The 26,252-nt window shown below is 39.2% G+C and overlaps 1 protein-coding gene across 1 annotated transcript; it reads right to left on the reverse strand.

Annotated features, from left to right (window-relative positions):
* Positions 1-1,177: 1,177 nt before the first annotated feature.
* On the reverse strand, positions 1,178-21,035 carry SEC22B (SEC22 homolog B, vesicle trafficking protein). The gene is made up of 5 exons (XM_025931239.2): positions 20,901-21,035; positions 12,090-12,199; positions 8,942-9,102; positions 6,649-6,795; positions 1,178-3,131 (listed from the first exon to the last, which is right to left on the reverse strand). Exons 1-5 carry the CDS (start codon positions 20,973-20,975, stop codon positions 2,977-2,979), a joined length of 648 nt encoding a protein of 215 aa, XP_025787024.1. The 5' UTR covers positions 20,976-21,035; the 3' UTR covers positions 1,178-2,976.
* Between the last annotated feature and the right edge of the window lie 5,217 nt (positions 21,036-26,252).

Below are 26,252 nucleotides of genomic sequence, written 5' to 3' on the forward strand. Positions count from 1 at the left end.
AGCATGTTATGAAGTTCAGTGCCCTAACTACTACTTTGTAAAAGTAGTCCGCCACCTTCAGTCCCTAGGGCGCACAACCCTCAACCTGCTGTGACCTGACATCTGCCCCACTCCTCTGAATGACCTCTGCCTGTATGACAAAGTTCCGTAACTCTAAAATTCAACATCTACTTCCGGAAAACAAAATACATTTTTGGAACTTATTTTGATCTCTTGATGGGACAGCAGAGTGGAGAAAAGCACAGAGTCTGGAGCCAAACTGACGAGGTTCGTATCTCAGCTGCGTCCCGTTCTAGCTCTGCAACATCGGGCGAATCACTTAGCTCTTCTGTGCGTCAGAGAAGCAGCCTTTGTAAAGTTTCTTCATTCATATGGTGTAAACAGTACTTGCTTCAAAATGTGAATGTGAGATGTAAGAAAACATTGTCCGTATTACTTATTTGGTACCTGGGATAACTCTTTTCTTGAAAATGGCTTGAAACCCGTCTCCTAGGTCTCACTCTACCGTTGCTGCCTCCTCAGTTTCATCTCCCTACTTTCATGCTCAGCCCTAACAGCTCTCTCGTACTTGGGCCAGAATGATCATCCGAAACCCTAAATCTGATGCCATCTCTTGTCACTGACGTTAGTGTACTATAAACTCATTAAGCATGGTAGATGTATCTCTTTATTACAATGACCAGTCTAGTTCTTCCTCAAGGCTCAAGTGCCCAAACTCACCCAAGGAGTTGGGTTGAAGCAACAGAATTACAATCCCCAAAATGGGCCTCACTCTTTTACTCATGACTTTGCACAAGCTATTGACTCTTTCTGGAATACCTTATTCTTCTTCCCTTACAACACTCCTTCCCAAAGTAGGGTGTCCTTTCTTAATGTGCCCCCACTAGCCCTAGACAGTACTTATTACATTCTATTTTAGATGCCTGTTTAGTTGCTGATACACTTCATCTAGTCAGATCCTCCCACTACCTCCAATAAAGAACAGAAGCGGAAGCCCTATTACGATAGTCTTGTTCTCTCATTTTTCAACCGTCGTAACATTAAACCACTTTCTCATTCCTTTCATCATTCTGCCCCCCTTCTCATTTTTCAACTAACCACTGGGTTTTCGTAGAAATGTACCCAGAGAGCTATGTGTACATAAAATAACTAGATAACAAAACTTCACACTGCAGGGAACATTCTAGAAGTATTTATTTCATTGCTGACCACTTGGTTGCTGCATGCAACTCTCAACAATGAGCTGCCGCTCTCCACTCCTATAGAAGAACCAGATGCTACGGTACCACTACTTGGGTTTTCAGACTGTCAGGCTTTTATTACCAACATCGTTACTTTAGGGACAAGCCTTTTAGGGACTTAAAAGCACATTATTCTCTATAAAAAGTAACTTCATGTTTCATGCACATACTCCAATTGGCAGATTTAGGTCCAAAATGGAAAAAAAAAATTTATTCTAGTTCTGTAAATTATAGGAATTTACAAGCCACTTCTTGTTCTAAGGAAATAGGGTTTTGTTTTGTTTTTTACCTCTATCAGGAATCAGGACAGTAGCTTTGATGATCCCTTAGTTATAAAACTGTTTACTAGTTAAAGTTCTCTCCAAAGATGTAAAGAAAAGAAGTTGGCTCATTTTCCTGTACAACTGAAAGAAACATGTGCAGTATGTGTAAGTTGTAGTTTATACTGTAGACCCTTGTGACAATATTTAAAAGGCCTATTCTCCCCATTTAAAAAATTCTACCTCAGAAGGTAAAAGGAAATCCCCATTATCCCTGAGCAAAAAGGGAAAAATCATAGGTACTTTTATTTGTTAATAGAAGCCACTGTAAATGAGTTATCTATCTCTAGAACATTCTCAGAGAATTTACATAAACTGAAGAAAGTACGAGGTGTTCTCAGAGACTTTCTCAGATGAATGTATCTAGTTGTTTGAGTAGTTGCTGTGTAAAAATTTAAATTGAACTATGTGGCTGAACATTTTCCATTTTGAAATTTGAGAATATCCTGAGAGGATGCTTATGGGACATGAAAACTACTGGGTGCGGAGGAATTTTTAAAGTGTCAGCAGGAGGAAACGAGAGGGAGGAAACTACAGTGGAGAAAAAGGGGGCAGGACAAAGCTGTAGTGATGAGCTGGGCCTTTCTTCCCATTAAGTCAGGGGTTTCTGATTATCCGTATGTTATATTTACTCTTATATTAATATAAACGAGATGCTGAAAAATACAATTAAGAATGTCCCAAACTAAATTTAAGTCTTTTAAGGAGTAAATGACAGAAAACATTTTAGCTTCTTAATCAAGGAGTGCTGTAATATAATATCAAGGCATCTTAATATAATTCGTTTAACCCTAAAGCAGTTGTGCAATAAGCAAAATATCATAAAAGGGAAACAACAAAGGCTAACTTCCTACAGGGGCCGACAGACAAGATCTTCGCAGCACAGCAATTAACCTTCACAGAGTGGAGTCTTGTTTACAAGGCCCTCAAAAACTCAAGATTACTGAAAGTCACAAATGTCACCAACAAAAGGAATGTTGATCAGACAGGGTCAGAAAACTTCCCAAAGGGCTGCCTTTTCTGAAGGAATTTCAGACTGTTGCTAGCACAGGTTGGCTAAGCCAGATCTCACTGATGGCTCCATTAGAAAAGAAAATGCCCCGCTCAGTGCTGTTTTAAAAATGTAAAAACACTGGGAGGGGAAAAAACAAAAGAAAACAATCTACTGTTCCCTAGCATACACAGCTCAGCACCCAGAGAAAGCCTCTGCCCCCAAAAGAGACTTTCTACAAAGGGGTAAGCTTCATTAAATGAGGTGTAACATTTCGTTTTCAGGACATGTCTTTTCTTGCAAGGTCCTTAGAGGCAGAAGTTCCACTTGGAATTCTAATACACATCTCTGTGAGCTCAGCTTCCTGAAAACACACACCTGCCGGGTTCTAGGTTCACCCTTGCCAGTGACTGGATTCACTACTTCACAGCCACCAGAATCGCACATACACTATTAACATGATGAAAAACACAGCTACCGCTGCAAGTTTGGCGTAAGTGGAACGCATGTTCAAGTACTTCGCATCCTGGCGGTATTTCTTGGACAGACTGGACAAATTGTTAGCCTTTGAATCCAATGCTGTTGAAGAGGAAAAAAGGAAAATGTTAATTAGTCACTGAAGTGTTATGTCTAATGTATTAAGACATAAAAATAACTTAAATGAGTGGCACTATGCCAAACAACCACGATGCTTATTTCATTTTTATTTTAAAGGTTAGGTTGCATATACTGATTAATCCATGATCCTGATGCACTGTAAAATCCACAATGCATTTTAAAGTTATCAGACCAGGGGCGCCTGGGTGGCTCAGTCAGTTGGGCGTCTGACTTCAGCTCAGGTCATGATCTCAGGGTTTATGGGTTCAAGCCCCATGTCGGGCTCTGTGTTGACAGCTTCAAGCCTGGAGCCTGCTTCAGATTCTGTCTCTCCCTCTTGCTCTCTGCCCCTCCCCCACTTGCACTCTGTCTCTCTCTCAAAAATAAATAAAGATTAAAAAAAATTATCAGACCAAATTACGTTCAGATTCTTGAGACTGTATAGCGAGGTGGTTAAGAGTGCTGGCTCTGGCCTCAGAGTCTTTGGTTTAAATCTCAGCTGCACCAGCCATGTGACATTGGTCAATTCACTGAGCCTCTACTAAAACCCAGTTTCATCATCTACATAAAGTGAGGATAATAACACTAACTGTATCACAGGATTGTAAGTACATGAGAATGCCTGTGAAGTGAACACGATGCCTGTATATGATAAGACTGATAAATGCTGGCTGATAATAAACATCTGATCATCTTTTAATGGTCTAAATCTTATTCTCTCATATTTTGAAAAAAATGATAATCCATGTAAGATAAGACTCAGTAACCACAAAACTCAATAAACCACAAACTGAGTACTGAGCTGTATCTCAAAGATGACCGCTCCCAAATTCCCAAGATTCTCCACCAGTAAAGACTATTATGATTCTACCAGAAATTATGTTTCAACAGACACAGGAAAGTTATCTTGTAACTAAAACATAATCACAGGTGCTAGGAAGCCACCAACACCTACCAAATTAAGCTTTTTAGAACCTTTTACCAAGTTTTGTTTTTCTAAAAGGACATTTGTAATGCTGTTATAACTGTTAGCTGAGCACTTAGAGAAACAGCCAGAGGGACACAAGCTAGATTGGACTAAAATACATGACATATTTTAATAATAAAAACAAATTCTTGGTGTGACATAAATGAATTTTGGTCATTTTACTTCTTTAAATTTTTTTAAAGAGACTATTTTGCAACACGAATTTGTTTGTTCTTTAGAGAATACTTTTGGAATATTTGGAGTTGCTTAACAGAGACTGAATTGGTTGAGAAATGTGGTATTACTTAATGACACAGTCATGACAGCCACTTGTAAATTAGCAATTTGTTCTGTAAGAAAAACACTTAGTCACACAAGAAAACAGTTAGGAGATGAGAAATAACCATGACAATGCTGCGAGGAATTTTTCCAGCCAGTCTACTACACTGGACACTTCACTGGACCGAGGTTTTTAACTACTGTGTCTATTGCTATATCCCCAGCGCCCAGAACAGGGTCTGGCAATACTCAGTGCTCAATAAATAAATATTTGCTAAGCGGATCTAAATCTGCTGAGAATAACTGGGCAGCGGAACAAATATCACGTCGTATGAAATAAGCACTAGTAAGAGAATTCCTGCCTCTCCCCACTTACTCTTTGTCTCTCTCAAAAATACACATTAAAAAAAATTTTTTTAAAGATTACAACTGCACAGTTGACCCTTAAACAACATGGGTTTGAACTGTGCGAGTTCCACTTATACATGGATTTTTATAGAATACTGTAGATGTATTTTCTCATCCTTATGATTTTCTTAATAACATTTTTTCTCTAACTTACATTATTGTAAGAATACAGTATGCAATATGTGTACCATACAAAATAACATGTTAATTGACTGTCTATGTTATTATGGGTAAGGCTTCCAGTCAACAGTTGGCTATTAGTCGTTAAGTTTTGGGGAAGTCAAAAGTTCTATGTGGAGTCCCTGACCCCCACGCTGTTCAAAGGTCTAATGTCTTCTTTTTCAATCAGCACATCAGCTCTGTAGTAACCAGCAAAGCACAAGAGGATCCTTTTACACTTTTGGTAAACTGACCAGTATACAAATTTTGGATTTAAGAAAAATTCTTGTGCCGGTCTATTTTATCCCAGGTAGAAACTAAGTCTGTTATGATGAAAATTTACAGTCTCGCTCACCCAAAATTTGATGCTTAAAGAGTGAAGCTACATGCTGGGACAACTACTGACTACTGACATAAAGGTTACAATCTGCAGTTCATAATAAAGGAAAACCCATTTACTCATGTATGTCATAGGGTAAGTTCAAGACATACTCATGGAGGCATCTATTTGTGATCCTTACTGTGAAAGAAATAAAAGAAGTATATGAAATATATAAAATATATAAACACTACCTTTACGAGTACCTTAAATACATGGGTAACATTGAAACATTAGGTAAATATATACATATGTATATATGGTTCTTTTTTTTTTTAAGGCAAATTAGGTAAGTAAGTACACACGTACACACACCCATTATGTGCTAAAAAAAAAAAAAAAAAAAAAAAGAACCATTACACAGCTAAGTGCCTTAGGAGTTTAAAGGACAAAAGAAATTAACATGACGTGGGCTATCAGGACCTGGGAAGGCTTCTTTGAAGAGGCGGCTCGGCTCGTACCTAGATCTTAAGAACAGGTCCAGGATGGTGAGGAAGCTGACCTGGCTGAAGCAGAATGTCTGTGAACTAGAGAGCATGAAAGAAGTCTGCAATCTCCTTATCTTCCGTTACAGAGAACACAGTGCCTTGCACATGACAAGCACTCAGCAAGAACAAAAAGTAAGTTGAAACCAGACTAGATCGTATCTTGTAGTCACAGATTTTAAAAGTTTTTCAGCAGAGGAATGCCTTGATGAAAATGGCATTTTATAACATTTGATCTGGCAGCAATAAAGTCTCCCAAAGTGGCTAGTCAGGAAACCACTGCAGTAAATCTTTGACAATTTCCTCTCATTCTTCTTTTCATTTCCCTTAATTTATGTAAGAGTTTCTGTAAATATTTGCTTAATGTTGTAAATACCTTGGTAGAAGTAATTGCTTCTGATATGGAATAGGACCTTCACACTGTTCCAACTCAACAAAAACTAATCATGCTGGGAAAAAACATATCATATACGAAGTTTTGTAATGTAAGCTATGTCTCTTGATGATATTTATTTATTTATTTATTTATTTATTTATTTAATTTATGAGAGAGAGAGAATGAATGAATGAATGAATCCCAAGGCGGGGCTCAAGCTCACCCGAGGCAGGGCTCAAACTCATGAACCATGAGACCATGACCTGAGCCAAAATCAGATGCTTAACCAACTAAGCCACACCCAGGCACCCCTAATGTAATCTATTTCTGAGAGATGAATTCTTAACAGTACTAGATAGAGTGACAGTGAAAAAGGTAACCCAAAATAAGCTATCGTTGCCTGTGGACTGAGAAGTGCCCTATAGGACTCTTAATGTTTTACATACCTGAGAGTGCTTCTCCCCGTTGTAACACTTCTTCAATATTGGCCACCATGATCCTCTGTACATCCTGCAGTTCAGTGTTGATGGAGCCTAGGTTTCTCCGAGCACGGCTGTCAATGTAAAGCTTCTTGGTTTTCTGAATGTACGTATCTAGAATAATGAAGAAAAGTGACCATTAACAACCTTGCCCATCAAAGTACTGGAGTAGGGATAGGATAACCAAGCTCTTGAATGAACATCAAAGTTTGAGTTTTGATGTTTTCATTTGTAAAATGTAAAGACAGATGACCAACCATTCAGGAGAAATGTCCTCTGCACACCTTCAAATTCGAAGTCTTTGCTATCAGGGCCCTTATGGAAAGTAAGACCCACTATAGTAAGCCTTTCCTGAAAGCAGATTACTTTCAAACCATGTCCTGAGGATCCTCAGGGTTTTAGTACTTAACTCTATATTCCTGAAAAGGATCCTGACAACAATCTAGCATCACTACAGGTTCTGTCATTAAAAGTAGGGGGGAAACATGGTCTTAAAGTATTTTCTTTAACATGGGGTGCCTGGGTGGCTCAGTCGGTTAAGTTTCCAACTTTGGCTCAAGTCATGATCTCACAGTTTGTCGGGCTCTGTGCTGACAGCTCAGAGCGTGGAGCCTGTTTCGGATTCTGTGTCTCCCTCTCTCTCTGCCCCTCCCCTCCTTGCTCGCTCTCCCTCTCTCTCTCTCTCTGTCTCTCTCAAAAATAAATAAACGTTAAAAAAAAATGTTTTAAGTATTTTCTTTAACATACATTCCTAATTTCACTCTGTTCTTAAACTTCAGGTAAAGCAAACATGTGGCAGGGAGTTTCCCAAAATACCACTATAAACTGCAGCTATCATGTTTAGACCATGTCTGCATTTCTCAAAACTATAAAAAGAATGACTTATTACTAAAGATTTTATTTTCAACTTTTGGCATTTTCTTAAGTGATATGTGCTGGATACCTTTCATTTGCCTCTCTAGACCTCCTCTCCACCCTTCTGCACCATGCTTTTTGCCTTGGGCAGCTGACCTGCATGGACTACATCATGGGCTCCTTGTTCGGGGGGGCTTCCAGGTTAGGTTCGACCAATGGGGGAGCCCCAAGAGTAGGGCAGGAGAGCAGGTAGTGATGTTAGGGTATTTGTTTCCCGAACCCCTCTCCCCCCACCCCCCCACCAAGAAGTCACCCTGGGCCGGCAGCATCCCTCCAGCAAGAGCACCTCGTCCTCTCAAGATGGCCTTCTCTATAAATTTTGCCCTTTGCAGTTTCAGAAACTGCTCCTTTCTCTTATCCCTTCAGGCCTGGGGATGGAAACAATTACTGTGTAACTGATCTCAGGTTACTGTACCTGCAGTTCACCTAAAACCCATTCATATATAATCCTTTAAGCTAATTTGAGTGTATCAACTATTTCTCATGTGACCTTGATGTAGCAGTCTTACTGCTTTCTTGGTTTTACTGGACCTCTATTATCTTCAAAAACAAAATCTGAAAAACCAGACATTATAAAAATTATCACTTGGAGAGTTTGTAGTTATAAAATACTGGAGCATTTTCCTAAAATTTTCCTTATTTCTAAAAAGTAAGATGGCCAGTTAGCTAGCAAAATGGAAATACTTCAGAAATTCAGAAACAGTAAAACCAATTTCTTTTAACTAAAAATATCAGTAATATAGTCTAATCATACTTATTCTCACTTCCTCTAGAGTACCCAAAACATTTCTGTTGATTTATTGCCATCAGATACTTTACCAGTGATCAGTCTTTCTATAATTACTATACAAATATGGACACCCATGCTCACTATTTCTGCAGGTAGTAAATGCTGTCCCCCAATGCCATACCTCTTCCAGTAATTTTTTTTAACTAGAGGATTAAAAGAAACAAAATGTCATTCTGATTTCTATATTCAGACCTCCAGAAAATGAACCTTTCTGTGACTGTGCGTATGTGTGTGTGGTATGGGGGAAAGAACGCAGCTACTACATGCCAACCAAATAGATCTTTAGGCACAGTTCTTGACTCTGACGAAGAATCAATCCAAATCACAAAAAGGGAAAAGGGTAACAAATTCTAAGGAAAAGACTAAAAGACCACAGAAAATTCTTGTGAGAAGCAACTTTCATTCATTCAAAAACACAGAGGTGGAAAGGAAAAGACAGAACCCAAAACTTAAGTAGGTAAACATCAGAAAAAAATGTGTCAAAGTTAATCAGTGTAACAAACAGCTTCTCCAAACTGTTTGCTCTCTTGATACAGAGATGAGGAGAAAACTTACCAAACTCAATAAAGGAATAGGGCCTAGACACAGTCGGCACCTTCTTCCCATGCTGTTCATCGAATTCTGAGTGCAAATCTTCCAGGTAGGCAAAAGCCAATTTCTTAGGAAAGGCAGCTTCACACAAAACCAAATAACAAACTCCCTGCTCAATAATGTAGCTGGAGAGACACAAAAAAAGAAGAGAAAAAGTTGTCTGTAGAATAACAATACCTCCAACAATTTGAAGCAGACTCTTCGTGCCCTACAGACTTTTGAACATATTCTAGCCTAAGCCCTTTGAAGCTAACTAAATCTGAAAATCAACTGCAAACCACAAACCCTTGGAATCAGAAAGCAAACATCTTCCCATTATGAGAATTATATTCCAAAAGAAGTACTTAAACATGTTTACAATTGTTTATTATATAATCCAGCTAAAATATCATAATACCTAAGACTTTTTCTTGAAAACTCAAGAGTTGTGACTCCATCTACCTTTTTTAAAATTTATCCATTTTTGAGAGAGAGAGTGTACGTGCCTGCATGCAGGGAAGGGGCAGGGAGGGGCAGAGAGAAAGGGAGAAAGAGAATCTCAAGCAGGCTCTGCACTGTCAGCATGGAGCCCAATGCAGGGCTCAAACCCACAACCCATGAGATCATGACCTAAGCCGAAACCAAGAGAAGGACACCCAACCAACTGAGCCACCCAGACGCCCCCATCTACCTTTGATTACGTATGGAAATTAGTATATACATATTTAAACTCTTTCTAGCTTTAAGAAAAACAGTGGAAATGGAAACTTTTGTGGATACTTCATAGTTGGAAGTTAATGCCACAATGTTTACTGGGTACAGATAATGACCTTAAGATAAATAATATTCCCTAATTTCCAGGCCAGAACTCTGTATCAACTGTCCAATACGAGAAATTATCCAATAACAGAACTGACTTCCTCCTATGAGAGGTGCTCCCTGGCACTCTGGAAGGGGCTATATGGCTAACGTGTCTGAGATGTCTCAGAAAGAGATTAGGTTAACTCTGTGATTTTCAATGTGTCTTTAGCCACAGGACTCTTTGTTTCAGCAATAATTATATTCAGAAGATCAATATGCACATGAAATAAAATCAGGTCATTAGTTTAAGTAGGACTTCAAGGGCCCAAAGCATTACACATACCCCCTAAACCTACCCTTGCTATGTGGCTCCTAAGGCATCCTAGGACCCCACAGAGCATAGTTTATAGTGTATTATATGACCTCTCAGGCCCCTTAAAACGATGATGATGGTGGTGATGATAATGATACTGATGTGTTTGGGCATCTAAATCAACTGGTCTCCTTATCTTTAGTCTAGGCCATCTTCTAAACTACAAGTTTTATATAACCATATAAATATAACCATATTATTCTGCTTAAAAACTCTCAGGGTTCTCTAATACCTATAAAATAAAATCATACTCCTTGGTATAGTATTTGTGGCCTCCAAAGCAGGTGTGGGCCACATTCCATCATACACCCAATATGCCAAACAGCATGCTGCTCTCCAAGTTTAGGTTCTTTCAAGTCCTCATAGATTTCTGCTTATATTTCTCTGTATTCTCCCTCCCTCTATCCCCTTTCCCCCAAACTTGCTCCCTACAAATGGGAATTTATTGCTTCCTTCTCTCTACTCCCAAAGCATGTCATTTATAAATGAATTACAGCACTTCTTGCCCTTAGGTATTAAAGTTTAGTTGTCTGTATATGTGTTTCTCTCTGCTAATAAGATAAAGGCAGAACTTAATATATGGTCTGGTAAAGAATAAATCTTTAAAATATAACTCTTAGATTGAAATAAAGGATGAGATGAAATTATAAAGGAACCAAACAAGAGAAAATCTCTTTTCAATTCCATTAGGAATTCAATTCCATTCCCTAGATCTTTTGTTCCTAATCCATGATAGAAATAAAGATACTATATATAATTATACATATAATTGTCTATATTTTTTGATGTTGAAAATTAGATTTATAGAAAATGTTTCATATACTACATTCTTTTTTTTTTTAATTTTTTTTTTTTTTTTTTTTAACGTTTACTTATTTTTGAGAGAGAGTGAGAGCAGGGGAGGGGCAGAGAGAGGGAGACACACAATCTGAAGCAGGCTCCAGGCTCTGAGCTGTCAGCACAAAGCCCGACACGGGGCTCGAACTCACGAACTGTGAGATCATAATCTGAGACAAAGTTGGACGCTTAACCGACTGAGCCACCCAGGCGCCCCACATTCACTACATTCTTAACCAATAAGCCAGGGTTTTGTTTCGATTTTAGTTTTGTATACTTGTTTGTTTCTGATGGGTGGAAAATTTTCCCCTCCCTTTAAAAAGGTTAAACAAGGCAGGTCCTTCCCAGGTCTATATTATCTTAGCATCTGAGGTCCTAAAATAGCAAGGATTATTTAGCTAATCCTTTTTTATTTTCCTCTGATCTTCCTGTCCTCTCTTTTTTTAATCCTTTCTGTTTTAATCACCCTCAAACTTGACATGTATTAAACATTTAATACCAATTACTTGCAGGTAATTTAAAGTCCTTTTGAGCCCTTTCTCAGTTATATGCACTAATACCACTGATTGTGATGCTCTAAAATTATTTTTTATAATTTTCCTTTTTCTAACAACTAACATTTACTGATATTCTCTCTGTGCCAGGCAAGATGTTAAGAGATATAAATAGATTCCCTAATTATTCTCACAAACTATGACTATTTCCCCTATCTTATAGAGGAAACTAAGGCCCTAGAGAGGTATATGTGGGTTGTTCAAGGTTGTCATTAGTAAATGTTTGAGCAAGAGTATTAATCTACAGACATCTGGCTCTAAGAAACTCCTAAAGCAAAAAATTAATGTATTATTGCAAGATGGGTATAGCATTCATTAGACAGAAGATAAAACAGGTTAATTTACTGTATGCACAAGATAAAACAGTTAATTTATTGTATGCAAATTGAATAAACAAACCAAGATTTCAGTTTTGCAGAATTAGAGCCAGGGAAGTTCCTTCCATGAAGAGACTATATTTTTAAAATATTCTTTACTTTTGAAAAATTGTTACCATTGTTTTCAGGTGTTACTTAAATGTACTGTATTTCATACTTAAATGATCACAAAGAAATAGGATTATACTCACTGGAAAGTCATGGCGCCAGCTTCCAAGGTACATCTGGTAGGGGACTGTTCATTCAATTTGCGAAAGAGTTGCTTAGCCTGACTCTGGTACTGTTGAAGGTCCCGGCCAGACTGAAAGAAGACACCTTCATTGAAGTATTTTCCACACAAAAAAACAGCCATAACAATTAGTGAGAAGCATCATATTATGAGAACACTATGTAAGTAAGGTCCTTCATTGAAGGTTAATAAAATACAGGGGCCCCTGGATGGCTCAGTCAGAAAAGCACGCGACTCTTGATCTCAAGGTGTTGAGTTTGAGCTCCACACTGAGTATAGAGATTAGTTAAATAAAGAATACTTAAGAAAAATTTAAAAAATCCAGGGCGCCTGGGCGACTCAGTTGGTTAAGCATCGGACTTGAGCCCGGGTCACAATCTTACAGTTCACAAGTTTGATCCCCTCGTTGGGCTCTGTGCTGACAGCTTCGAGCCTGGAGCCTGCTTCAGATTCTGTGTCTCCCTCTCTCTCTGCCCCTCCCCCACCCTCTCAAAAATAAACATTAAAAAAATTTTTTTTAAAGAAAAATAAAAAAATAAAAAAGGTTAATAAGATTCATTTTTTTAAAAAAATGCCCTACTTTTAGAGCAAAAAAGATCAAACCCCTAGTTGTTCAAGAAAATCACGTTATTTGTACTTCTCAACTGCCTTTAAGCCACTCTTAACTTTCAATCCAGTGTTCTTTCCACTGTTAGGTCAGTGGAAATGGGTCCTCCTAACCCCTTTCACTTGCACAATTATTGGCACATAACTGCACAACATGTTCTATACTCAGGAGAAAATCCTGGGAACAACAGACTGGTGAATTTCATTTTTATCCTGGAATATCAAGAAAAACCTTCCACTAAGCGTTACAGTATTGAGCATTTAAGCAAAAATAAATGTATGCACCCATCACTGCAAATTACTAAGAAGACTGTAACTCCAACTAGGTAAAAATGAGCAAGAGTAAGGACCAAGATTGAAAAGTCAAATATTCTTTACTGAGTGAATAGATTTGATTTCTGAGTTTGGAAAGAAAGAGATATATACATACAAAATGCAAATAACAATATTCAGATGGTAGAATTACAGGTATATTTTCTTGAACAATTTTTAAATAGTTTAATAATTTTTTAAAAAAGGAAGGAAAAAAGCCTACTGAGAAATACCAGTGTCATCTCAAAAGGAGAACATCATACCTCATTCACCTATTCAATCCAAAAGGCAAAGAATGGAACGGAAAGCAAATATATATTATTTATTCATCCACATACGGGGGCAGGAGAGCACTTTTGCCATGTGATAGAAAGGCATTATTTTATTTTGGATTATTTATTTTGGATTAAACAATAGAACACAGTCTCTTCTTGACAGATGTTTAATAACTAAATGCTTAAATTCAAAAAGCATTTATTTGAGGTTCTCCCAAGGACTGGATCTGAGGTCTGACTTTTAAAAAGTGCAGGGGTGCCTGGGTGGCTCAGTTGGTTGAGCGGCCGACTTCAGCTCAGGTCATGATCTCGCAGCCCATGAGTTCGAGCCCCGCGTCAGGCTCTGTGCTGACAGCTCAGAGCCTGGAGCCTGTTTCAGATTCTGTGTCTCCCTCCCTCTGACCCTCCCCCCTTCATGCTCTGTCTTTCTCTGTCTCAAAAATAAATAAACGTTAAAAAAAAATTTTTTTTAAAGTGCAAAGTGAAATCTTAAAATTCTAGATAGTGAAACACTTAGCTAACAGTAAAAATAAGGAAGCAATGATAAAATTGTGAAAGTGGCAGATAAGCAAATGTACAAGTACAGGATCCTAAGCCATATGTAAAATGACAAACTGGAGGGGCACCTGGGTGGCTCAGTTGGTTAAGCGTCTGACTTCGGCTCAGGTCATGATCTCATGGTTCGTGAGTTTGAGCCCCACGTCAGGCTCTGTGCTGGCAGCTCAGAGCCTGGAGCCTGCTTTGGATTCTGTGTCTCCCTCTCTGTCTGTCCCTACCCCCCTCTCTCTCTCAAAAAAAAATAAACATTAAAAAAATTTTTTTTAAATAATAAACTGGAAATTTAAATATGAATAAGGAAGTAAATTAGCATGAAGTGAACGAGGAGAGTTAGGTAGAGTCCACTAGAAGTATCACTTTATCTTATTTAGCACTGTCCCTATGGCAATGATTTGTTATACTACTCTAAAGAAATATTTCTATATTAATATATATGTATGTATTTATGTATTAACAATACTAGACAATAGTTAGCATAATATACATTCACATTATTATATTAATCAGTATTGCATATTTTTTTTCATGACTGATCTGCTAGTAAAGGAGAGTGAAAACTACCATATGCTTTGAACTAGTGCACAATATCCCGCATTCCCTAAATGAATGGTACTTGCCAAATTGTTTGCTTCACCAATGCCATTATATGTGGCATCTGGAAGAGATCTGACCCCACAGCAGTAGACAGAACAGATGTAAATAAAGTTGGAAATGTTACTAAAGTGCCAAGGAATAATATCCACATACATCAATGATTTTTCAACCTTGGCTTTACACCAGAATTACTTGGGGGTTGCACAAAAACTAATCAAGCCCTATCTCTACCTCCAAACCAATTAAATCAGTATCTCAGAGGTGGAACTCAGAAATTGGTGTTTTAAAAATAACCACAACCACAGATGTTAAGTAAAAATGTTTTTGACAACTAAAGGCATAGGAACCAGGTGAAGAAATAAATGGCAGAAAAACTGTCAGTCAAATAAAGACTGGTATAAATCCTTTGACTTTATAAGAAGCATTGTAAACATCACTGCAACCAAAGAGAAAGAGACTAACCACTGTATGGACTACAAGAAACTATGGCCGAAAGCATGCTGCAGTTTCGGGGATCTATAATGACACTGAGATTACACAGAGATTGTGGCACGCCAACCAACATTTTACAGTGCTGGTTCCATCAGCATCACCGTTCCCTGAGAACACAACACGGGCGCAATCTTTCTGGTAGGTATTTTTGCAATATGTATTAGAAGTTACAAAATTTTACATATTGTTTTAGCCAACAATTCTGTATCTTTGAAAATATACATACATATCATATATGTTAAAACAAACAACTACAAATGTATATAAAAATAAAAAACAAACGTTCAGTAATTGGATAGAAAATTGGTTTGGGGCGCCTGGGTGGCGCAGTCGGTTAAGCGTCCGACTTCAGCCAGGTCACGATCTCGCGGTCCGTGAGTTCGAGCCCCACGTCAGGCTCTGGGCTGATGGCTCAGAGCCTGGAGCCTGTTTCCGATTCTGTGTCTCCCTCTCTCTCTGCCCCTCCCCCATTCATGGTCTGTCTCTCTGTCCCAAAAATAAATTAACGTTAAAAAAAAAAAGTTTAAAAAAAAAAAAAGAAAATTGGTTAAATAACATATTTATACAGTGGCATATTTATACAATGGAATATTATACAGCCATTAAAATGCTGTATAATATTTAATGATATGAGAAGATACTCACTACACACTAAGTGAAAAAAACTAGGTGGAAGTCTTACAGCATTACCCATTATTTAATTATATACATATACACACACATACAGAGATTAAGGTTTTATGTTAAAATGTATACAATTTAAGTAAAGATTTTGGTAATAATCACCATTAACATTTTGGTCCTTTTGTTTTTCCTTTTTTACTGAATTTTCTACAATAAGCGCAGGCTAGTTTTGTAATGGGGAAAATTGTTCATTCACCCATTCCTGTTTATTGCATATTTGTACCCACAAATACATACAATTCTAGTCTGAACTTTAAGAAAGGCAAAATAGAACTGGAAAGAAAATTTTCAGAAATAGGCAAATTAATGAAATTAAATGAAAGCACTCACTTTCTGTCAGCCCTGGTTCTAAACACTTTACATAATTTAACTCTAATAAGCTTTACAACCACCCTATGAGGTGATTAGAATCATTACGCCCATTTTCTGTATGAGAAATCAAACTTGCCCAAGGACGAGAGGCCAATAAGAGGAGGGGTAAGAATCTGAAGCCAGGCAGTCTAGCTCTGGAGTCTGCGTTCCTAAACATGCGATAGCACCTCTACAATTAAAATTGCTTCGGTGATAGCAGATCCACTTTCTGGGTGATCTTACTGTTTCATATTAAATCTAATTCATAGGAAATTCTCAGGAAACTGTGATCAGAACTGGCAGCTCTGATCTAGATCTCACAAAACAACATATTCACCACTGTACAGACAGAACCTCAGTTTGCTTTCAAGACTAAAGTCACAAAAGGCCCACAGCCTCCAGACTGCCTAAAAACAGATTAGATGTCCTCATTCTGTTTTCCACTTCATCTACAACAGACTTCATGAAGCTTATATACAGTATAATGAAAAGATGTGTTAGCAATCCGATAATGAAATGGATGTGAATGGACAATTTCTGAAAGTAATCTGCAATAGTGTATTTAGGATTTGGTTCTATATATATATAATATAACAGGTACAGGGTAGAAATTTCCCACACAACCACAACACTTTTTATTGCTATCACCTAGGACTGCTGAACAACTAACTATATCAAATGCCACCTTTTGTCTTTATAAGAATGTTTAGCTAAGCTCTTATCATTTTATTTTTTTTTTTTTTTTCAACGTTTATTTATTTTTTTTGGGACAGAGAGACAGAGCATGAACGGGCGAGGGGCAGAGAGAGAGGGAGACACAGAATCGGAAACAGGCTCCAGGCTCTGAGCCATCAGCCCAGAGCCCGACGCGGGGCTCGAACTCACGGAACGCGAGATCGTGACCTGGCTGAAGTCGGACGCTCAACCGACTGCGCCACCCAGGCGCCCCAAGCTCTTATCATTTTAAAATCCCTGTTGTATTTGGCTGGTCAAAGGCCAGCAGCACCAAGAACCAACCATTTTCCTCTAAAAGCAATTACACTAAGGTGACTAATGAACCCTCAATAATTGGGGGAGCAATGCAGTTTAAAATGTACAACAGACTATCTGCTTTTTTGGTGCTCCCTGCTGAATACTTGGTTAGATCAAATATCGTCTTCAAGTCCACAGAGCTGGGGCAAAATGAAAGGAAAGAGAACACCTTCATTTTGAGGTAGAACACAAAGGTAGATGAAGAGATGCAAACATCCAAAAAGTAGAAACACACCAGAAAGGTAGAAAGAAAGGAAATAGAATATCAGAGTCTAGGTTTGAAAAGAAAAGTTCATCTCTCTACCGCCCTAAGCTGATACTTCTAGTTGAGCACAGAGGAAACAGTGGATGAGATACTCTGCCTACATCATTTTTTGAATTTTACTCTCCACTGTATTATCTGAATAACTGTTCACCTCCAGTAGTAAGGCAGCTTATACAGGACTAGCACTAGTAACATACGACATCTGTTATCAGTGTAAATAATTGAAAAAGTACATTGAATTACTTGGCCTGAACAATTAAAGTACTCGACTACAGAACTATTTGGCTGAGGGGTGCCTGGGTGGCTCAGTCGGTTAAGCTTCCGCCTTCGGTTAAGCTTCTGACTTCAGCTGGGGTCACGATCTCGCGGTTCCTGAGTTCGAGCCCCATGCTGGGCTCTGTGCCAGCTCAGAGCCTGGAGCGTGCTTCGGATTTTGTGTCTCCCTCTCTCTCTGCCCTTATCCCACTTGCACTCGGTCTCTCTCTCTTAAAAATAAACACTTAAAGAAATAAAAAGAAATAAAACTATTTGGCTGAAATAGCCATTTCTTAAAAAGTTATTTTTAGACCCCTAAGAAGTAGATACATTATCTGGGGCGCCTGGGTGGCGCAGTCGGTTAAGCGTCCGACTTCAGCCAGGTCACGATCTCGCGGTCCGTGAGTTCAGTTCGAGCCCCGCGTCAGGCTCTGGGCTGATGGCTCAGAGCCTGGAGCCTGTTTCCGATTCTGTGTCTCCCTCTCTCTCTGCCCCTCCCCCGTTCATGCTCTGTCTCTCTCTGTCCCAAAAATAAATAAAAAAACGTTGAAAAAAAAATAAAAAAAAAAAAAAGAAGTAGATACATTATCAAAAAGTCTTAGAACATGGCTGTAAAGTGTACCAGTTAGGCACTAAGTCTCTGGTCTGAAGTCAGACAAATACTGATTAAAAACCAGTGGTTCTTGAGGCGCCTGAGTGGCTCAGTCGGTTAAACATTCTCACTCTTGATTTCAGCTCAGGTCATGATGTCGTGGTTCATGGGTTTGAGCCCCGCATCGGACTCTGCATTGATGGTGCGGAGCCTACTTAGGATTCTCTCTCTCTCTCTCTCTCTCTCTCTCTTTCTGCCCCTCCCCTGCTCTCTCTCTCTCTCTCTCTCAAAATAAATAACCATTAAAAAAAACCCAAAACAGTGGCTCTTAAGCCAGGGTGACTCTGCCCTCCCACCCCCAGATGACATCTGGCAATGTCCAGGAATATTACTCAATTGGAGGTGTGGAGGTGGTGGTAGTGCTATTGGCATCTAAGAGGCAGAGGCCAGAGTTACTAGCATACATCCTACAATGCACAAGACCGTTTCGCACAACAAATAATTATCTGACCGAAAATATCAATAGTGTTGATATTAAGAAACTGATGAAAAATTCCATTTTACTACTTATTCGCTATGTGGCTCATACAAAAAAACCTATCGTCTCTATGCCTCAGAGCTTCCTTACCTGTAAATGGGAAGAATACCACTAAACTATCCTAATATGATTGGTATGAAGATTGAATGAAATCAAATACTTGACAGGCTTTAGCGCAGTGCTTGGCATGTAGTATGCATTCTATAAATGTTCCTTTTACTATTAACATAATAAAAATGAGTCTAAGACTCATAATGTAGATATTAAAAATCGGGGAAAGATTTTATCATTCAAAGCCTAAATTCCTAAAGGAAATAATTATGGAATTGCCATCACAAAAATATTCTTGTGGAAAATTTCTTTGTCAATTAAACAAAGTAACCCATCTTGGTAGACCAACACCTAATTTGGAATTAAGAAACACACAATAATATATCAATTACTTTTTCAATAAAGCATCAAGGCAGAGAGTAAGGAACTACTAATATTAAGTAGACTTTCCAATTCACTTTGTATTCTTTGCCCACACTGAAATCTAATGCAATAAACTGACCAGACTCCTCCCTGGGAAAAACCATTTCTCAGTCAAACTACATATATACTTTAAGGAAAATTTCTCCACACTATCTCCCTTGCTCAAGTCACGTTCCTGCATTTATTTTAACAATTTCACTCCTTCTGCAGAGTGGTCCTAGAAAATTCTTAATAAATTGAGAGAAAAGAAAAATATTTCACAATTGAATATTAAGGGCACATTATATTTTTCAAATTTTATATAAATGATTAGACTTTGTCTTGCGCAATAAATTGAAAATACTTCACTTAGCAGGAACTGCAATTTTGTGATCTGTATTGCTACTCTCCTAAAAGTGAAAATAAACATATTTCCAAGTCAAACCTAAAAAGGCATAAAACCAAATAGAAGCTTTCCTTATTACTAAACAACACTGTCAGCTGAGAAGTCATTTCTTCTGGGAAGAGTTTCCTTATCTCCCAAAACCAACCTAGATACCTTTTCAATGTTCAACCACAGAGCCTTCTTCTTCTTCCATAGCAATTATACTATGTTATAATTGCTTATTTGTTTTCTGGCTTTTCCACTAAACTGTAAGCTCCATGAAAGTAGGGACTGTGTCCTCTAACCTCTATAATCATTATGCTTGACACAGTTGATGTGCTTAATAAGGGTTTTGGGGTTTTTTTCGTGAAAAATCCAACAGATATGTGCAAAATAATTTTCTAGAATTCATCTTTTTTTTTAGGCCTTGAGTTTTTTAAAAAAAAAAACTTAGGTTGTTCGAGAAAGTAAACTAAAATTGATCACTTTAAATAAATTACGTAAATTTCATTCTCAGCCTCCCTTCTTCAGAGATCTCCCCACCTTGCTCCAGAAATCTGTCTCACACCAGAACCTTCCCTTGTGATTCTAAGGCACAAAGCTTACTTTTCAAGATATTTGAAGCTGTTGTTTTTAAATCAATTCAATACATTTTTTGAGCACTTATTAGCATAAAGCTGCTGCCGTAAAAACTATGAGAAGCACAAAGATCATTAAGACCTGTCGACTGCCTCATAGGAATCTCAATTTATTGAAAGACAAAAGAAAGTAGCAAAATAAAGGTACAAGGCGTTAACAGAAATATAACACAGAAGTTATAATCCCAATAGTAGGAATTTAGTAAGGCTTACTGGAGGAGGTGGGAATTGGACATAAACTTGAAAGAAAGTACTGTACTGAACTTCAAACAGGTGTCTATATGTGGCAATATTATCTCACCCACTTTCAAAAGATGTCATCAAGATAGGTCAAGGATCAAGTGCCACAGTGAAAGAGGTTGAAGAACTTGGGAGCGGATTTCTCCCAGGACCTGTTAGCCTCAACAGCAGCAGAAAAACAGAAATCTCGAATTTTACCAAAGTCTCTAAGACTTACACAACACTGGGTGATCACAATCAGTCGAACCTATCCCTACGCCGGAGCGTCTTTCTATAAAAAAAAAAAAAACAAAAAACAGGAAAGGCAAAAATCTACCTCCGCCTTCAGGAAAGATTTCTTTTAACAAGTAGTTTCTCCACTGCCAAAAGATAAAAAGAGCAGTTCAGAGGGGTCGGGAGTGCACGGGAGGTCGCAAAGGTCGCCTGCGTTCTAAGAAGAAATCCGGTACTGAGAGCACAGAGCTCTGGCAGGGACTTGGGGGCGCGGGGATAGAACAGCTCACCTGTTCGTCCTCCTGCATCGAGGCGGCCAGCGGGAGCCCGTCCGCCACCCGGGCGATCATCGTAAGCAACACCATCTTCACAGGCTTCGGGGACCCAACACTGGCCCGGCGGCCGCAGACGTTGTCCCGACTTCTTCCGCCGCGACCGCAGTTACACCTCTGTCTGAGTTCCCGAAGATCCAGCTGCCTGCGTCTCCGCTTCCCGCTGAGGTGGCCGGAAACAAGCTTTGGTGCTCTTCACTACCGGTCCGCGGAATTGACTTCCCTCCGAGAACCGCAACCGCCAGAACACTGGTTCCGCAGTCTCTCCTTCCGTCTTCCAAGACCCCGTGCGCTTTTCTGGTTAGGGGCCTTGAATACGCCTTGACCCTTGAGGGGGTATGGCACACAAATTAAAACAGAATTTTCTAGTTCCTGAAGTGCGGGAGGAGGCTGGGAAAGATGGGGGGAGTTTATGGGTACTTAGATGAAGAGTGTATGTGAAAACACTTTGAAAATCAAGCTCTATGTTTTCATATTTTTCTGTTTTATATATTACATATTTTATACATAATATTTTCTGTATTCGTATATTTCTAGGCAGAGATTTTTGTCTGCTTGGGGTGTTTGTTTGTTTTGCTTGTTTTTGTTTATGCTGTATCCCCAGATCCTTGAACAGTTTCCAGTAAAAAATAAATTATCTATCGTATCTGAAAAAAAAAAAAAAAATGACCAACTATGGGACCTCAGAAATCACCAAATCAGTCACCCTTCCAAAAGCTGGGATCTCTACTACACCTGTTATCATAGGTGGCAGGATAGCCTTGCTAGAGCTTCTAGTAACTGGGCATTCATTCACTCCCTTTTGGAATGATCTCTACAGAATTCTACTTGAGGAAGTGTTACCATCTCTCTTTTCTTTGGTGTCCCTATCTCTAAAATGGGGATATTATCTGCCTCTCAGGATTTTTGTGAACAATACATGAGAAAATGTAGGTGCATGAGTTTCATAAACTAAAGAAAGTTATACAAGTGTTGCATTTATTATTACTTATATTAATAACTACTCTTCATTAAGCATTTACAGTTGGTGTTTGCATTAATAGAAATAGAAAGTGCTTTAGAGATAAAAGTTATTTAGCCAAATAACCCAGTGAGATTGTTTAATATTAGGTTCCCCCTTTGTAGGTGGAGAAAATGCCTCAGAGAGTAACTTTTCCAAGGTGACACAGCTAGTAAAATTGGGAACAAAATTTGAGCTGAGGCTGAACTCCAAAGCCTGTGTTTTTATTTTTGTGATGCAACTCTGTCTTAACATTTATCTGTAGGTGAAATAGCTCATGCTTACATTACCTTTCCTACAGCTCTACAACTGTTAGGAGAAAACTAATATGATTTTTTTGAGAGGCTTTTGGGAGGTACACCCGATGAGACCTAATGACTGACTCCACACAAAAGATGAAGGACTGGGAAATAGACAAGACAAAGAAACCAATGTTATTATTAACAGAGACAGTGAGAAAGTGAAATGGAAGACAATCCTTGTGTATATGGTAGCCTAAGCTGGTAAAATCATAGTATACTACATTTAGAATAGCCCATATATAGGGGCGCCTGGGTGGCGCAGTCGGTTAAGCGTCCGACTTCAGCCAGGTCACGATCTCGCGGTCCGTGAGTTCGAGCCCCGCGTCAGGCTCTGGGCTGATGGCTCAGAGCCTGGAGCCTGTTTCTGATTCTGTGTCTCCCTCTCTCTCTGCCCCTCCCCCGTTCATGCTCTGTCTCTCTCTATCCCCAAAATAAATAAACGTTGAAAAAAAAAAAAAAAAAAAAAAAAAGAATAGCCCATATATATAACTTAATCTAACTTCTCTCTCTCCCACCTAACCAGGATATGTCTTCTGCCATAGTCTCAAATGATGGTTATTCATCCTCTGCTGGAATAATTCCAGTAATGAGGAATTCACAATACAAATATTTTAAAGAATGGGGGCGCCTGGGTGGCTCAGTCGGTTAAGCCTCTGACTTCGGCTGAGGTCATGATCTCATGGTTGGTGATTTCCAGCCCCACATCGGGCTCTGTGCTGACAGCTCAGAGCCTGGAGCTGCTTCAGATTCTGTGTCTCCCTCTATCTCTGCCCTTCCCCTGCTGGCACTCTGTCTCTGTATCTCTCAAAAATAAATAAAGGTTAAAAAAATTTTTTTAAACAAATATCTTAAAGAAGGGTACTGCTTTGTGGATGAGAGAAACAGAGAGAGAAGAATATAGCAGGTATGCACAAGGAAGCAGATTTGGGGCAAGAGTCCCAGTTTCTATTTCGTGGCTTTAGGCTTTTCCCAAGTTCCATAACCATTTCTGCTCATGGATTCTATGAATCACCATTGTTTCTTTATAATAATCCCCCCTCCTTTCTTTGCTTGGTTTCTGTTACTTATAACCCCCAAAACCAATTAATTAATAGAGGAGCACAGAATCACCCTGGGGCAACCCTTTCTTGAAACAACATTCATACTTTTACTTTTTTCTTCTTAGATACACTACATGATTCAGACATCCTTTAGACACACTGAAATTAATATTCCAGAGAGAGGACAGTGGTCTTCTTAGGTTTGATGAGCTACAAGGAAAAGGCCAGAATTTGTCTCTGTGTGAAACTTCCCAACACTAAGACGTCAGGAACTCTGAATCTCAGTGACTTTTGCTTATGACTTAATCAGCATCACATCATTCACACACAAATGTTGCCTTTAGCTCCTGCCCTTTGGTCCTTTGGGCAATACAAGACTGTGTAATAATTGTGAACACTGTGCTCAGTACATGGAACATAGTCAAGTCTTTGACATTGAATGGGAAAAGGGTATCAACAAATATTTGTTTAGTACTTTAGACTATATAAAGCTTACATATATTCTTTGTCTGCCTGAAACCTGACAGCCCTGTAAAGTGGCAAAATACAAGAATCTTGGAGTTTATAAACATTGTACTAAAAAGAAAAATAGAAGTCTTGAATATCATACTTAGAGCTGCCAACAAATTCTTACAACTTTTTGAAGAAACCAAGTAATGCACATATCTAAACTTACATCAAGCTGCTAAAACCGGGTGAGATTTTCCATTAAAGAGTCAGAAGGTTGCAGAAATTTTAAAAGTGAGATCAGAGGAAGCAATAGCATGGGACTTGTGTCCACTTATTCTTAAATGATTATTGAGTGCCTAATAATATGCCAGATACGAGTGAGATAAGGATGATGAGTAAAACAGTCTTAGCAACCTGTGGCCGGTATCTACCCACAGACCAAACAATGCTGCTTAAGAGAACAGGTCTGCAAGTAAAGAGCAGCTCCTGTTTAAATTGAATGACTGCATACATTACAAAAGCATTTCTAAGAAAAGAGGAATGCTCTTGGCAGACACAAGAATAGATAGCCACTATATCTGGGCTGATATCCAGTCATATACACTAGTATGGCCGAACTGGTTATTTAAAAAATTGAAATGTTTTCCTACAGGATTAGTAAGCAGCCGCTCGTCTCAGCACCTCCTCTCCTTGCCGCATCCCCTCAGCGGCACCAAAACCCTTACATAGCTCCCTCCGCAGGTCATCCAGATTAGGTCCTAATTGGTCGCTTTCTATGCCAGTCAGTTCAAAAGCTCCGCCTTCCAGGTGGCCATTGGCTACCTCCAGGAAATTCAGAACGGTCCCGCCTTCCAGCCTGGCGCCCGCCCTTCGGCCACGCCCCTCCATGCAATCTCCCGCCAGGATGGAAAGGGAACCCTGCCTGCCTGCCTGCGTCGGTGCTGGTGGTTATTTTGAGTCATCATCCCTCACTAAACCTCACAGTGCGAGCTCCGTGAAGGCAGGAATCAGTCTTTTTTATTCTTGAATTCGTTCCCAGACCTTATCTGTGTCATCCACACAGACGGTCCAGACATCCAAGTGAAAGTCAAGACGTGGGGGGGAGAAAGGTGGAGGAAAGAGCAAAATGTGCATTGTAAGTAATGCGAAGGCCCCTATTTAAAGTAATGACTACTGTAGATAGCCTGCTTCAAATATGAAACCTTAGCAAAACTAGCCCAGGCCTTCTAGAAACTACCTCCTGAAATGACTTGTTTCAGCGCATCTGTCTGGTTTCCCTACTTTGTCAGGAAAGCCTAGCAAAGAGCAGGCCCAGCAGCTCCATCCCTTGGAGTTTGGGATGGGTGGGTGGGGGGTGGGGGAATGAGAGGGATAGCTGGGGTACTTTGATAGCATCTAAAATATTTTATTCAATTAAAAAAGTTTTTTTTAACAGATTTCTTTCTTCCTCTACTAGCCTCTAAATCAAATCCTTTCAGGGCACAAAAACTAGTCATGTGTTCCCCAGAATCTAGTATCCTGTACTTGGAACCTAGCAAAGGCTCAATTAATGTTTATTGACTAAACGACCAAATGAATGGCATGCTCATAGATTGGGACAACACTTCATCGGTCGTATACAGCACCATTCACAGCTTGTACTGTACTAAGTGAAGACCTATCCATCAACCATTCCCTTCATTTCTCCAATTAGTTATTCAAAAATATTTATTGTTGTCTCCGTGGGCTAGGAATAGTAGATACTGGTTTATACAAAGGTGAGCAAAAGAAACATGATGTTTGTTGGTAGAGGTCACATTCTATCAGGCTCTGTCTCTCTCCCATTACCTCCACCCCAGCTCTATCCCCATTGCTTCTCACCCCTCAGTCTAGAATAAAAGCCTTTGATGGTGATTTTGTTTTTAAACACTGAGTATCCTCCTAGATTGTCCCTCAAAACTACACCCCTACTCCCTTTCTGTGGAGTCTAAGTGGACTGAGTTTTCCATTACAAGTTCCTGATCTTAGCTACTGTTATCTCAGCAGCCACCACTGTTGGCTTGGCTTCCCCCTCTCATACTCCTACAGCTCCTTCTTCTATTGGACCCTCCCTTTTCTACTCATACTGGTGTTCCAGAAATTAGTGAACAACTTTCTCACTGAGTGATTTTTCTTTACAATCGTATGGGTCAGATAGTTCAGTTTTTACTAGTCTTTGTTATCCTTCCTTGTTTAAAAAGAAAAAGAAAAAAAGATGGGGCACCTGGGTGGCTCAGTCGGTTAAGCATCCGACAGGCTCAGGTCATGATCTTGTGGTTCATGAGTTTGAGCCCTGCATCGAGCTCCACACTGACAGTGTGCAGCCTGCTTGGGATTCTCTCTCCCTCTCTCTCTCTGCCCCTCCCCCACTTGCCCACACACGCACACGCTCTCTCTCAAAATAATAAAGAAAGAAACCTAAAAAAAAAAAAAAGAAGGAAATTGAAAGCTTGATTCATTCAGTTCTACCTGCCTGAAAACTGAACCTAATGTGACATTA

Source organism: Puma concolor, chromosome C1 (assembly GCF_028749965.1).
Source record: "Puma concolor isolate L17-30 chromosome C1, mPumCon1.1.hap2, whole genome shotgun sequence".
NCBI classification, from domain to species: Eukaryota; Metazoa; Chordata; class Mammalia; order Carnivora; family Felidae; genus Puma; species Puma concolor.

Bases quoted from the DNA above. Each gene is read 5' to 3' on its own strand.
- SEC22B (XM_025931239.2), bottom strand. From the start codon at position 20,975: ATGGTGTTGCTTACGATGATCGCCCGGGTGGCGGACGGGCTCCCGCTG. The intron at 9,103-12,089 runs GTGAGTATAATC...GTGTCTCTCCAG, and splicing joins GCTGGCGCCATGACTTTCCA to CTACATTATTGAGCAGGGAG. The intron at 6,796-8,941 runs GTAAGTTTTCTC...TCATTATTCTAG, and splicing joins CTATTCCTTTATTGAGTTTG to ATACGTACATTCAGAAAACC.